The following is a 15,539-nucleotide window of genomic DNA, read 5'->3' on the forward strand; positions in this document are numbered from 1 at the left end:
ACAGATTTAAATGTTAATAAATATGGAATAAAATATCAAGGAAAACTATATAGAATTGAGGAACGTCTCGTGTGTCCTTGAAATGTACATTGAAATGAACACAAAAGGATTGTTCAGAAATCGTGGCTCTGTGCAAAGAAATACAGTACGACCATAGTAGGGCTTGCAGATAACCATCTACAATCCATCTCCAGTGTGAGGCAAAATGAAATACATCCATATCGACAGGCCATCGGGCATCCTTACCGACCATCTACAGCCCATCACAATGCAAATGACATTTCATACATAACACGAAGTAAAGCTAACATTAATCTAATCATTTTGCAAAAAATGTAATTTTGCAGTGTATTGTATCTCGGCCCGAGCCGAAGGTTGACCGCTCCAGCGCGGCGGGGATTATTGTATTACCCGCGAAACTGAACAATGCCAACCAACACGTTTCAGGGGCCTGGTGCGGTGCATTATGGGCCTTTTTGAGAAGGATAATAGGATAAGCGTAATGACGTGTAGATCTCGTAGGTTCAGAAAATGTTGGAAGGAAAAACCATTTTGGTTGAAGCTGAAGATGCGGGTCTGTACTGGTTGCGTCGTAATTTGATTACGTGTATGTATCTTTTCTCAATTTGTTCTAAATGTTGGAAATGTCTTAAATGGCATGAGATCTGTGCCATTGATGTAATTATTTGCTGATGCTGGAAAAAATAAAAGTCGACTTTATGAGAAACTTTGAGATATCTAAATATATATCTTTAGTTAAATAAACAATCTTAAGCACTAAAACGATTTCTATAAGCCGTAACTGGACTCAATCTCACGATACTTAGCTCAGATAGCAAGCTGACTATTAATTCACACCTTACAGCTGAGACACACTAGAAAGAAAGAAAAACGACATTAATTACAAACGAGTAAATTCAAGATGGTGGTCTCTACTGCAATTTATCGGCTCGGTTCGAAGTCGGAATTGTTTTCTGCATTTGGTTTCAGTAAACACCGACGATTAAATCGCGTCGGTTTTTGATAACATTCATTTGTTCATTACTGTACAGGTAAAATAACGGTAAACATCCGCCTGTGAATATGAATCTAAAGTACCGCGTTGGGTCCCGTCAGTAATTAGCCATGATAAGGCAATCTGACCGGCGGTAAAGCCAGCCAAGATGTGTAATAATCGGTGTTGACTTCCATAATCGGCGTCCTTTGACATTTATCTAGAGATGTACTGTATTAGGATAGACGGCCTTCATCTCAGCACCACCGGTCTGACCTCGGGCTAGCTCGGAGTAGAGTTCTAGCTTCATCGCCTGCCATGGTAGCGAATTACTCATCATTTTGTTCATTATAGACATGTCTAGAATCTAATATACGCCTCGGGGAGATCCACTTATGTTACCTTACTCTGTATACTTTTGCTCTTTCCTCTCTAGAAGTGCAATAATATCCGACGGTATTATATAATTTTGAAAATATGATGGAGAAGGAACGCGATATTGGACAGGATACTGGGGAGTTGTTAATATTTGTGGTGCTCAGTTTCTGTTGATTTCGTGGGTACTCATCACCCACGAATTTACATTCTCAACAAATCTTGACATTTAATCTATATTTATCATGAATTAAAATGAAACCAAATCAGTTTTCCACGAACCTGTAAAAATCTGGCAATGAACGTAATTTGGCACTGATAAATTCAAATGGTCAAACATTATTTGATTGTCATTGATTTTGTCTTTTCGATGAATTTTGATGAAAAAGGAGGTCATTATTAATATATCATAAACAAGTACCACACTGGTAAGATAACAAGTATAAATGATAATGCGAAGCTGTGGCAACGTTATATGTTCTAAAATGACTATACAATTCATTAACATTTAAAACAAATTACACCAAGAGGCCACTATATTGAATCAAGTGACTTGATCAGCAGAAGTTGAGGGGGACGTGGGCGTAATTTTGGTGCATTCAACTAAGTTGGTATCAGGTTCCTCGTCATTAAATCTAATGACGACATGTTTTGCATAAAACGTTTTATTTAGCGTACGTTCTGCACTTCAGTGTTATGTCACTGTTAGCGGGATAGTTAATGGTTGGGAGATGTCCTTCAGGTTATTCCACGGTGACACAGATAATTCCTCATTGTGAAATGTTTCCCGTAATTACTACAACATTAATGCTGTTTTATAGGAAACAGATCCGCGTACACACAGAAGTCCTCGAATTGGCCTTTGTGTCTGCAGTATTTGATATACGGGACGTCTGTTGTTGCACTGATTGGATTTGCACACACAGAGGGAGGAAGAACAAGATCTTTATATTGAAAAAAAAAACCAAATCTTCTGTAGGGAAGCGCCTTGGGGAATTGTCTCCAATATGAACTTCGTTGTCAAATGATAATAACTTTTTTTGCTGCATTTAGGGCACAAAAATGATACAGAAATTTGGCATTGATAACGCTGGAAATATGTTAATTATAGACCAATGCAATCCTATGGCGAAATAGCATCCTGGTTTTGCTGAATTCAAGGTACAACTGAACTATATTATCCTTGGCAAATGTTATCTTGTAGAAAGCGGATCGCAAGCTTGCTTGTTTTGTTTTTTACATAAAGAATATTTTTTTCTTTTTAGATATAAATCTTACTGTTTCATATGAGAATTGTTTTTCCCTCATTTTTAAAAGTACATTTGTATTAAAAGTTAATGAAGAATGATTATAATTAATAATTTAGATTTGTGTCCATGGTTGAAATTTCAGGAGGATTTAATGCACGTCCTTTATAAACAGTCACTTAATACATGTATGATGACGAGAGTTTAAATATCGGTGAAAGCTAGCGTCAATTATCAATGAACGTGCAAATATTACTGTTTTAAAATTTGAATTTATCCTATAAAAATTAATATATTATTAAAAAATGACAAACTTTAACTTTGCCACCTGTGTGCAATTGCATCCTGAAACCAGATATCATAATAAGTACATAATTCATAGATTGTAGATTTAAATACACCCACTAAAAGGCTCACTAGGGTCTACTTTAAAGTACAAGATATTATATAATAAATTTCATACGACTATATTCATTTGTTTATTACAAATTAAATTAATTGTTCACGTAACACCATATATTATTAAACAGGTGTCAGAAGCTGGTCATGTATATTTATTTTATTATACTTTCATGTTAAATACTGAAATCTGATTGGTAAAGACACAGTTGACAATCCGTTCTATTACCCTCAGCGTTAGCAACACACTTAGCAACGGGTAACACAACGAATTGTTTCATGCGCATAAATTATGCGCATACGGTTCGGCGTAGAATTCACGTCATTTCTATATAAAAGCAGTAAAAATTCTGTAATATTAAGACATTTAGTATAATAAAATAAATAGTGCCTGTTTGGGAGGATAACAGTTAAATTGATACCCCTCGAAAACCATTGTCACAATGGTTTCCTCGGGGTGTCAATTTCAACTGTTACCCTCCCAAACAGGCACTATTAATATAATAACACCCCTGTAGTTTTTCCTAGCTGCCAGAACTTTGCCATTGTATGCGACTCTTCCTTAGAGAAGTGCCATCATATTTTACATCGATAACTAGTAAATCAATCTTTCTAATAGTTTAATTTACCGGTAAATAGCGAGACGTTTTAGTAGTTCGTTTGATATTAGATCTTTTTGGAATCGATACGTCAGACCTCAGATCTAGGCTACGCTGATACAGGTTTAAAACCAGCGGTTAGAGCTGCCGGTGAGAGAGAAGTGCTTTGATATCACATTAGTTTGATTGATTTCTCCCTTGATTTCTACTACTAAAAACAAATACATTCGGGAATAAAATCAAAATATCTCATTTAGGTAGATTGCCGGTTGTGTACATTTGCTCACTCTACATGATAGAACTAATGTTCATATACAAGTGAGCAGTGTTTCAGAGAAAGAGGAGGCCTTCTCACGTAGTCTCTGAGAATTTCACATATTGTCATAATTGAAATAAAGTCTTTTAAATATTGTGTTTGTAATAATTACATATTGGTTTGCTTTACTTCCCTTTTCGTATCTATATTAAAAGACTACCATAATGAGAGAAAATGAGCTAGGGTGCATGGTGGATTAAAGGGGGGGGGGGGTGTAAATATTGTCCAGTGTTGTAGGAAGATGATCTTAAATGTGCCGGGCTGGTATTAATCAGAGGAATCCTTAACACCCATTGTTGTCCATCCCTTCCTCATCTCGGCCGGCAATCAGTAATCTGCTCACAATTTGACCATTTTGCAAAGTAGCATTCAAGTCGGAAAATTCATCTCCTGCCATACTTGAATAGAATTGCTCATTTCATGTCTAGGTTAGCTAACGAGGAAAATCAATCACAGCCTTGATTAGGGTGGTGACGTCTGATCGATCGGAGCGGGTGATTTACACAACCTTAACCCCCTGTATTACCGCCCTTGATCGCAAGCGTCTGTTGTGCGTTTGGTTTAATGAAAATGAAATATCAGATTACAAGCACCGTAATGTGTTAACCCTTCTCAGGAGATGTTATTGATATTGTTGGTCCACAATAAGACAAACTATTGAGAGGAGCAAAACAGACCAAATTCCGTGTTCCCGTCTTAAACATTTACATTGAATTTCCTAACCCCAATGTCCCCGAATTACTACATGTATTTGAACGATGTGAGGACCACTGTTAAGAGGGCTGAATGGCAAGTTTAAGACTGTATTAATCTCCATAAGAAAAAGATTCTGCAGAAGGAAACTATTCATAAATTGGAATCTTAGACTAACATTTTTGTGAAATTTTTCTTTGTTGAATAATTCAAATTATGGCTAAAATCATTTTGTTTTAAGGTAGATCTGATGGTAATTTGTTGGGCCATTGAATTGACCAGATTAGTGTAAAATAAAAAATAAAAGTATAATATAAATTTGTATAATATGGTGGCATGGATCTGCCACCACTTGCCAGATAATAATGCTCACTTTTCAAATGATTTTTATTATACTTTCATGTTAAAAACTGAAATCTGATTGGTTTAGACGCAGTTGGCAATCCGTTCTATTACCCTCAGCGTTAGCAACAGACTTGGCAACGGGTATTACAACGAATTGTTACATGCGCGTAAATTATGCGCGTACGGTTCGCCGTAGAATTCACTTCATTTCTATATAAAAGCAGTAAAATTTTCTTTAAAAATAAGACATTCAGTATAATAAAATAAATAGTGCCTGTTTGGGATGGTACATGTAACTGTTGAAATTGAGACCCCTCGAAAACCATTGTCAACCTCCGCTTCGCGTCGGTTAACAACAGTTTTCTCGGGGTGTCAATTTCAACAGTTACCCAAACAGGCACTATTTATATAATGTTGATTTGTCAGATATTTATGTCAACTTGTCAGATCTCTATGTTGAGTTGTCAGAAAATTATCATATTGACTAGAAACTCAATATTTTGTTGTCAAATCGTGTTAGTGCCACTAATTGTCATTAACTTGTCATTATAATATCTGACAAGTCGACGTAATCATCTGACAAGTCAATATAATTATCTGATAAGTCGACATAATGATCTTACAAGTAAACCTAATTATTTGACAGAAAAAATAAAATGAACAACATTATCATTCATATCATAAGTTGACTTGTCAGATAATGATGTTGACTTGTCAGGTAATTATGTCGACTTGTCAAATAATGATGTCGACTTGTCAGATGATTATGTCAACTTGTCAAATCCTTATGTCGACTTGTCCGAAAATAGTATGTCAACTTGATGGCACAAATTTGGCGTGGAAACGTTTTAGTGTTGATTTTTTTCAACATGTGAATAAGTGACAAGTCGACATAAAGATCTAACAAGTCAATATAATTATCTGACAAGTCGACATCAAGATCTGACAATTCGACATAATAATCTGACAAGTGGTGGCAGATTTATGCCACCATAGTATAAGATAAAAGAATTATATTACTCGTATCAGTAATGCATGTAATAAGTCAAAATATTGGATAACGTCATTTTATTTTATTTTTTACAGGTGACGCAAATATGGTTGCTAAGTGACATTCTATGCGATGCATGGGTGGCTTCTGACGTCTTGTCGTGCACAGCGTCCATTTTGAATCTCACGGCAATCAGCGTAGATAGGTAAGAAAGAGAGAGAGAGAGAGAGAGAGAGAGAGAGAGAGAGAGAGAGAGAGAGAGAGAGAGAGAGCAAGGATTAAGCCCCTTTCACAATTGGCGCACGAGCAGAAGCGACCAATTATTCGTGCGACCGAAAAAAATAGATATGAATATTATTACACCTCAATATGATTATTCTATCAATCTGATTGGTCTAGAAAGTCACGTGACAGGGCGATGTCATAGGAATGAAAAGCCGATATGAGCATACGATGTAGACAAATATGATTAAATAAAAAATATTTAATCATTATGATTCTCTTTATATCTCAGAACCAACTTAACTATCTATGATTTATGAAAGAAAAGTGAGACAGTTACATGGGAGATCAAACAATCACGACGTTAATGTTGCGACTGTTGAAAAGTCAAACTTTATTAGAAATCAACGTATTTTGTGTAATCATATATTGCTTGGTATAATAAAACGTTTATTGCATTAATGTTCAGGGAATATGAAGAATTATTCCCCAGAAAAAAAAACAAATTTCTCTCGGGCGAAGCCCTCAGGAAATATAATTTTTCTTGAGGGAATAAATCTTCATACATGTATTTCCCTCACCATGATGCAATAAAAGTATATTGTAAATTTTGTTCTGAAACAGAGATACTTATATAGGGTATATATACTAGTAGCAAAGCATGGCATATAGAGGCTGATAAGTCGTGCAATGATAGTAAAACGCTGCACGATTTCATGAGACACGTTGAGCAACAGTCTCACGGTCGCAAAACAGACGCATAAACACCAGCGATTTATCTTACGATCTTCATAAGTCGTGTATCACTCTTGCGAGTACACAAAACGTTGTAAAACGTTCGTACTAATGTTCGTGCGTTGTTCTGCGATAATTTGGATCGCGTTCGGTCGCGTCTGAATAGTGTGCATGTCCACTATTCAGAGGAGACTTGATGCGACCATTAAAACGTATGCAACGAATGCGAGAGCTCGTGCAACGTAAGCGAGGGCTCATGCAACGTATGCAAGAGCTCGTGCGAAGCTCAAATATTTCGATCGCAAAGTGGTGTAAAGTGGTCGTGCGCCAATTGTGAAAGGGGCTTTACATATACATGTACATGTTGTATAAGTGAATTATACGTTACCTATAAATTGTCATAATTTTTTAATCAGATAGTTTCCTTTTTGCAAGTACCTTTGAAGGTAAACCTAAGTGTAATGTCACGAAATTATGAGAAACGAAAAAAAGTTCGTCACCACCCCCACCACCACAAAAACGAATATAAATCTGTATGATTTGGAAATTTAATTAAATTTTCATTGCCAATTGTGTATTTGTTTGATAATCTTATTTCATTTTTTACTATACTTTTTAAAAATTGATCTTAGAATTAATATATATGTGGTGTTATACCGCTATTAGAAGTACGATGCTTTATATGTGAAATGAATTCTACATTGCAGCGAAATCAAGATAATACCTTTTCAAAGAATCTTATTCTATTTGATGATTTTATATTTTAGAAAAATATATAATTATTATTACTGCATCATTTTTGTTTTTAATTGTAACATACTGTTCTAACAGAGAGGGACAATCATTTTTAGAAGAACTCTAGCTCTCTGTATTTTTGGCTAATTAGTCAGGGCTCAAAAAAGATATTCTACATAACCTTGATGAAGGGAGTTTAAGTTCGTGACAAAGTAGAGAAATTTTAGATAAAGGACGTTGACTTCATTGGAAAACGCTGTTTTTCTCTAATTTTGCTGATTATGAGTTTTATTGAACGAATGCATGCTTTTCAAGTTTTAAAAATCAACATCAATTCTAGACGTGTATTCCTACACTCTTTGAAACCCGACCTTTATAAATATATGAACGAATGAATAAATACTAGTAAATAAATCGGTAAATAAATAAAGAATATGCAATTCTATCTCCCCAAATACAAACTGAATTGGCAATTTTTTAGTCCTGAAAATGCAGTATCTCATGAGAGAAGGTATCTATTCAGTATGTGTTCTTTTTTAGATTTATTGCTGTCACTCAGCCGATAAAGTATTCTAAACACAAGAACTCAAAGAGAGTCTTCGTGACCTTGGCCTTAACCTGGATAATTTCCTTGGCGATCGCCGCCCCTATCGCTCTTGGGGTCAACTACTCCGCTACAAGGAAAGAGGGAATGTGTGCTTTCTTTAATTCGGATTTCCTCATATACTCCTCCATGGGCTCCTTCTACATTCCTTCCATTATTATGATATGCCTATACTGGCGAATATACCGCGTGTTGCATTTACGAGCTCGACATGCCAATAAGTCCAAAAAAGCCAAAAAGTTGAAACTTAGAAACGAAGCGAATGTGATAGAAAACTCTGCAACTGTGAACGCAGGTCGGACCGAACCATCCGCCACGACAATGCTTAACGTTGCCATTGACAACGGAAAAATATCAACGTACAATACGAACAAATGTTCGGACCAGTTAACCATGCAAATAAATGAAGAACCGTCAGTCAACGTAAATTCCGATTCTAGTGACAGGTATAATGACGACGGAAGTGTTCAGAAGAGCCCCGGAAGTGAGGACGGAGAGGACGACGAAGTAGTCGGTGCGTTAATAGTCAATCCTGTGGCTGTTCGCCATGTTGAGATTCAGCTCGATGGGAACGGAAATGGCACATGCGTGGCTGAGACGCAAACGGACGATGAAACAAGATTTTGTGAAAATAACCAAAATAAATCAGTAACGCTTGTAAATGACAATGAATGCAAGCTAAATTCAAACGCTCGAAAATCAAATAACCAAAGACGGAAAGACAAACGAGGCGTGGCAAAGTTCAATTTCCACATGCGTAGTAGCCGAAAGCGGAAAGAGAAATCTTCCAATCGTAAAGAACGGAAAGCCACCAAAACCTTAGCCATAGTGTTAGGTACGTACATGAATACAGAAAATGAGGAATGGCTCCCAAAATAGGTCCTATAAATTCAATATATATATGTTATAATAATCATTGCTTTATTGAGTGCGTGTACGTTTATCTACAAAAACATTTCCTATCAGAAAAAAATGAACTTTACTGATGGGCATGCATTAAGGTTTTCTTGCAGTGCTCCTGGTTGCTTGTAATCACAGCAAGGGACTCTGAAAAAGGATATGTGTTTACTCTAGTATATGGCTCAGGGTGGTTTGAATTAATTATGGACTGCGAATTCAATACAGGATGTTTTCTTGCACTTTACTGTCTTTATTTCAACTTTTATAGGTATACAGCTCCCTTAAGATAAGTTAACAAATCAGTGCGCACGCCTGCGGCCCAAGACTGCCCCAAAGTTGCTTTGTGTACTTTTGTGCACTACTATACTCAATTACAGTGTATTGCTCATTAGTGACATGCACAGCAATGCCCACAGCAATGCAATCAGGATGTTTAAACATTAACGAAAATGAATTTCCTTTCTAATCAAAGAAATAGCAAATTGAAAGAACATCAATTAATTTTTTTTTATTTAAGTGTTTGATAAAAAGATGATAAAATTTCCGATGCAAAATTCGTCATTTAGACAAGCCGAGCTCTTAAGATATAAATGAAGAGGTCGCCTTTGAGAACGTCCGAGGATGAGAGACCTTTGAAGAAGAATAAGACACGTGATTTCGCTATCTGTATATAAACGTGTACTTGGATACAAATTAAATTATTCAGAATCAAACCCCAGTTTATTAACATTTGATGTTATATATAGGATAGTTTGAAATAAGAAAAAAAGCATGATAATAAATTTTAGCTAGACAGACTTACAGCATGTAGATGTGCCAGATTCGAAAATAATATTTTTAATGAGTAATTAAAAGACATGTGGTTATCATAAGAATTATAAGAAACACCACATTTTGCGAGGAAATGGTTAAAACTGAAAAAAAGGTTAAAAATATATTTATCCAAAAATTTAGTAGTTACAATATGTTAGAGTATAAAACTTTTGCATTGGTGTTGCTATACTTTGTCCTCAGATGTTTTGCGTCAGATATTGTTGAGCTCGATATTCATAACTACTTCATGGTCCAAACGACATTCATTACAATGTACAAATCCCTAGATTACCCATCCGATACGAGGTTTATGCATGTACTTTGTCAGGTATATAAGGGTGACACTCAAAATTTGGGGATTTTGCATTACAAGCGACGTGAATAGTGATATCATAAATGGAAGTGGGGTGGGGTTGGGGATGAGGACTCCAACTGAATAAATTATGTTACAATTTTGCTATTATAAATTCCCCTAAGAAACTTGATTTTATGCTCTTATCGATTTTTATGGGTAAAAGAGGGGTCATTTAATTGAATGAATTGTGAACTTTTCCCCTTAGATATCGATTCTGATTGATGTTCATTATCAATTAGTATGTTTACCTGTATCTCAAATCGACACATAGTGACGAAAATAAAAATAAATGGGACAACCCAAAGATTATAGTTAAACCATCTTTGACAAAGCATGATGATACACTAAATAATGTTGGTTATATGCCAACTTTATCCTATCACTTAAGATGCCCAGTCAAACGGAAGCCTATATATATACCATAGAAATATTTATACATTACACTCCACCAAAAACTTAGTTACATTTGGGCGTTTAAATAGACCTGTCTTGGCATCCCTATTTCATTTGACCATGATGTATTATTGATGTATATCTCAATACTGATCTTCCTCGCCAAGAACTGGTCTATAATAGCTTTGCTATCGTCAATCATGTGTAGCTGTTGAGTCTGTGGTTTACTTCCGTCATACCTAGAGTTGTGACGTCGAAACATCAGACCTTTACTGGCTTCAGTACAAAAATAGTGATTTTCGGAAGATTAATTTTTTTAAATATATATCATAGTTTGGACCGACGTTGTAGGTAATTTTCTGTAAATAAGCTATTTTATTTTAACCGTATATTTCTATGGAGGCTAGGGTAATCGTGTTCAAAAATCCAGACATGTAAACTTGTTAATCCGAATATGCAATTGTGTTGATGTGTGAGCCTGAGTATGATAATGTGTAATTCTGATCGTGTTACCTATAAAACTCGGGCATAAACACGTGTAAGATTTGACTCAGTTCCTTCGCATGATGCACATTTTGCAACTTTGTGTTTACATAAGTTAATTAAACCTTCAACTTTGCACACTTTCAATTAGTAGTTTCTGCATTTTTAACTTCAAGCTCGGCAATAGCACATCTGACATGATAGAAATTGACAAATGTAGAGTCTACAAGTTTGTCGAATTTTGACATGACCTTATATGGCAACTGCCTTGCTGCGGGAAAAGGCATGCCGTAATCGCCAGAATGGACAAAAAATAAACATAATATTCACCTAAATTGTTGCAATAAGCTTTTAATGAACGGCATCTTTTCTATAGAAAAAAAATTGAGGTATGATTGAAACTGGACCAAACAGGAAGAGGTTCATGTGTTAAAAAAAATCGTTGCCGATGTGACGAATGCGCTAATTTCCGTAATATAATTCTCATGGTATTATAAAAGGAAATGCCTAATATCTTATTTCTCTAAAAAAAAATTGACCTGTAATTTAAACTGGAATATAAGTTAATGCAAACTCTTTTCTAGTAATGAGACGGATCAAGAAATTTTCTAAGGGGGTAAATATATTTTGAGCGGCATGGGGTTCGAAGACCGCCGTGAGATCCCATGTAACTCCATTGCTTCTGAATTCTAAGAATTTTGAGAGAGAATTTTTAACCGGGTTTCCGATTATTGAAATAGTATAAAAATGGCGGGCGGGCGAGTGGCAGCCAAAAAGGTACCCTTATTGTACCGATAACTCCTCGTACAGTTTTCAAGATAGGAAGTTGTTCTTTTGCAGATCAATTATACATATATCAGAGGTACATGTATGCAAATTGCTAGGATTTTGATTTTTGATAATTTATGAAAAAATATCAGCTGTTGAACTTAGTCATTTTTGGGCAAAAACATTGCATATAGTGTACCCCATTTCTTTGGATAGGTAGACTTATCAATTCAGGAGTAACAAAAGAAAACCGGTTTGCTGTCACATTGACAGCTTTACTCTTGTTATTTTTCTGAATTAGTTAGAATAAACGACCTGCAAAGATTTGGTAATTTTTCGCGGAAAGATTTACGTTACTTTACATGTATTTATACTTTATTTGTTGTGCAAGTGAAAGATAAATGATAACACAATCTTCAATAATAATAAAAACAAAATCTAGCGCATATTTTTGTGCGCCGTAAATTGAAGTTTTTACTATGGGAGGCACTGTAGCTCCCAGGTCGGCCATCCGAATTTTTTCAGACCATGCTTTTGGAGATATTTTCTTAATTCAGCCGAGGCCTATACTTTAACAATTTGTTGCATGTACTCTAATAAAAATGCGTATCTTTATACACGTGTTTTCAAACAAAGTGAGTAAATGTAATTTTTTCAGTTCTAAGAAGATATCTGAACCCGATCGAATTCTTCACTCGCATCTTATATACATTCTATAATATCAATAATAATAATTTCTAAGAAATGTTGTTATCCAGAGATAATACGATTATAGGCCTACATAATATTTTTTTATTTACCCCGTCCCTATTCCGGCGATTACGGCATGCCTTTACCTGCACCTAGCCTTTTTCTATCAGTGACGTCACTGTTTCCATATATGGTCATGTCAAAATTCGACAAACTTGTAGACTTTACATTTGTCAATTTGTAACATGTCAGCCGTGATATTTCAACTCTAAAGTGTTTATCCCTGAGTTTTATAGGTTACACGATCACAGTTACACTCATTCATACTCAGGCTTACACATCAATACGATTGCATATTCGAATTTACAAGTTCACATGTCTGGATTTTTGAACACGATTACCCTCCATATATTTCTGTCTTGTTTCTGTGGTGTAATTTCGTCATACCTAGAGTCGTGACGTCAAATCATTGGACCTTCAGTGCAATTATTTCAATTTTCTTATAAGAAATTCATTTAATTTTAACCTTTGCACAACTGATGCTCGGCGAATTATGGAAAACCACAGACTATGGAGGCATTAATAATATGTTCGTCATGAAAGAAAATCGTTTACATCTTAGAAAACTTTTCATAAGTGAATTTTGCGAACTTTGATGCTTTTATAATGAAAACTAATTCAATATAACTATATCCTTTTGAAAATAGAAAGTTTCACAAGAGGGCACGCTTTACGATCCCTCTCACACAATTATCTTGCCAATTTCTCATTTCGCTGAAGCATTCCGTCTTTAGACCTCACGCAATAACCCTGCTTAAGAATGCATTTTGTTGGATAATCAAATTTGTGGAATAATTATCATTCGAGGAATGAAAGGTTTCACGCAGCCTATTTGATCCAATTTTATATAATAACGACAACACTGGGAAAATCTTTCTCTGGCAGATGTGCTGTCACAATATTAACATTTTTTTTTAAATTTCGAAGAACATAATTTCAGGGTTATTCTAGGTCCAAAAAAATGCCAAGTTGTATATGCATGTTCTATAAGATATTTTTTCCTTATTCATACTGATGCAAAAAAGGTTTAGAAGAAAAATACTGACTATAGGAAGCCATACGTGTGCTAAATTTAAATGTTTATATTTTAAAGAGTTATATTAAGATACTATAACAATAATCATTCTTTACGTAATGAATAAATTAATTATTGCGGGGTATAAGAGCCGAATAAGGAGGGGTGTTTTGACATTATAGAAATATATGTCAATACCATAGTTAAAGCCTTGAGTAGATTTACCATTTATTGCTTTGGCACTTCTTGCTGTTGATTTAATTCCGTCTTATGGCCAGCCTTGTCCAATTTCCGCCTTTTTCAAGAAAAAGGGAATTGTCGATTTAGCGCATTGAATGCTAGTGACTGGTCGGGGAAACACAAGACATCGAGCTAAAAGAATTGAAAGCGTCGCGTCCCGAACACTCTGGATCATTATTCAAAATTGCGAATTCATTATCTTCAGCGACTACATGTATTTTAAGAATTTGGAATAAAATAAACCAAAAACTAAGGAAAAGTGAATATTCCAGTCCCCGTGTTATATATATCACTTCGAAATACTTATCAATTTCCCATAATGCAGTGCATGTTGTTACACGTAATAGCTAAATCTGATTTGGTGCTGATTTGTCGCCTTGAAATAGACTCTGATCCGTCTAACACGCGCCAAGTGCAACCGCCAAAGTAGTCTGTTCTCCAACACATTTACATGTCGCTTGACGGTCCACGACGGAAACCTTTCGCAATATTGATAAATTAACTACCACACGAAGCTGATGATTAAGTATTTATGTCTGGAGATACGTTTCGATAAGGACATGGGGCTGTATATATACTGGACAGACTTCAATCATTCCTCATGCTATTTACTTTATGCACTTATTATTGAGTTTCTATTATATTAATTAATAGGGTTAACTACTAAACGTGTTTCAATAATTATTATCATGTATGTCTGATATACGTGTTCAATGAACAGTGTATGAAACAATGAGGTAAAATATTTAGTTCTGCGTTCTTGCTTCATTATTATCTAAATTTCTTTCCTTTTGTAGGCGTCTTTCTAGTTTGCTGGGTGCCATTTTTTACCATCAATATCATCAACGCCATCTGTCTGCGGTACGACGGCAGGAACACTAACCCAATGTGTCACCTGGATGATATCCTGTTCAGTCTTTTTACATGGTTAGGCTACATAAACAGTTTTCTTAACCCGGTGATATATACAATATTTAACCCCGAGTTCCGGAAGGCGTTCAAGAAAATCCTAACAGAAAGATGTCCATAAAAACGATTCTTCGAGATTTCTAAGAACCGTCTGTTGTAGCCTGGGAGGACAACACGTGACCCACTGACGTCATTTGGTTGTTACGTGTGGGTCCCTTTCGTGCATCGCCTTGTATTCTGACGTAATACTGACGTAATACTCCTCATATGATACATGTCCATTCTGACTTTCTACATGGCATAAAACCCAATGCTGGACGACAAAAGTAGCGGTTTCACATCATTATATTCCCAGAATAGATATCACTTTTATTATCAGTCAAGCCCTGTTATTAGTTTTGTTGAACTAACGCCATACAATTAATTCTTAGATTAAATCATTTAGTAAATTAACAACATTAATTAGACAACTAAATTTGATTAGTTGTAAAATGGTGCATGCTTATCATTCATACCAATTCATGCCAGCATTTCCCCATCATTTATAGATGTGCAATGAATTGTTAATTATCATGAGTGATAGCTCGGCTTATTGTTATCATAAAAATTGTCAACGGTCACTTGAGACTTTAGTAAGAAGACTCAATAAAAGAATAAA

At 35.4% G+C, this 15,539-nt stretch overlaps 1 protein-coding gene across 4 annotated transcripts in view; it reads left to right on the forward strand.

Annotated features, from left to right (window-relative positions):
• LOC128156653 (dopamine D2-like receptor) overlaps positions 1–15,539 on the forward strand; it is a 41,452-nt gene extending 25,913 nt beyond the window's left edge. For all 4 annotated transcript variants that reach the window (XM_052818873.1, XM_052818874.1, XM_052818871.1 and 1 more), the window contains exons 3-5: positions 6,055–6,164; positions 8,192–9,090; positions 14,770–15,539. In XM_052818873.1, coding sequence (XP_052674833.1) covers positions 6,055–6,164; positions 8,192–9,090; positions 14,770–15,002 — 1,242 coding nt within the window. In that variant the 3' untranslated portion in view covers positions 15,003–15,539. The remainder of the gene's footprint in view (positions 1–6,054; positions 6,165–8,191; positions 9,091–14,769) is intronic.

The sequence above is a fragment of the Crassostrea angulata genome, chromosome 7 (assembly GCF_025612915.1).
Source record: "Crassostrea angulata isolate pt1a10 chromosome 7, ASM2561291v2, whole genome shotgun sequence".
In the NCBI taxonomy this organism is placed as follows: Eukaryota; Metazoa; Mollusca; class Bivalvia; order Ostreida; family Ostreidae; genus Magallana; species Magallana angulata.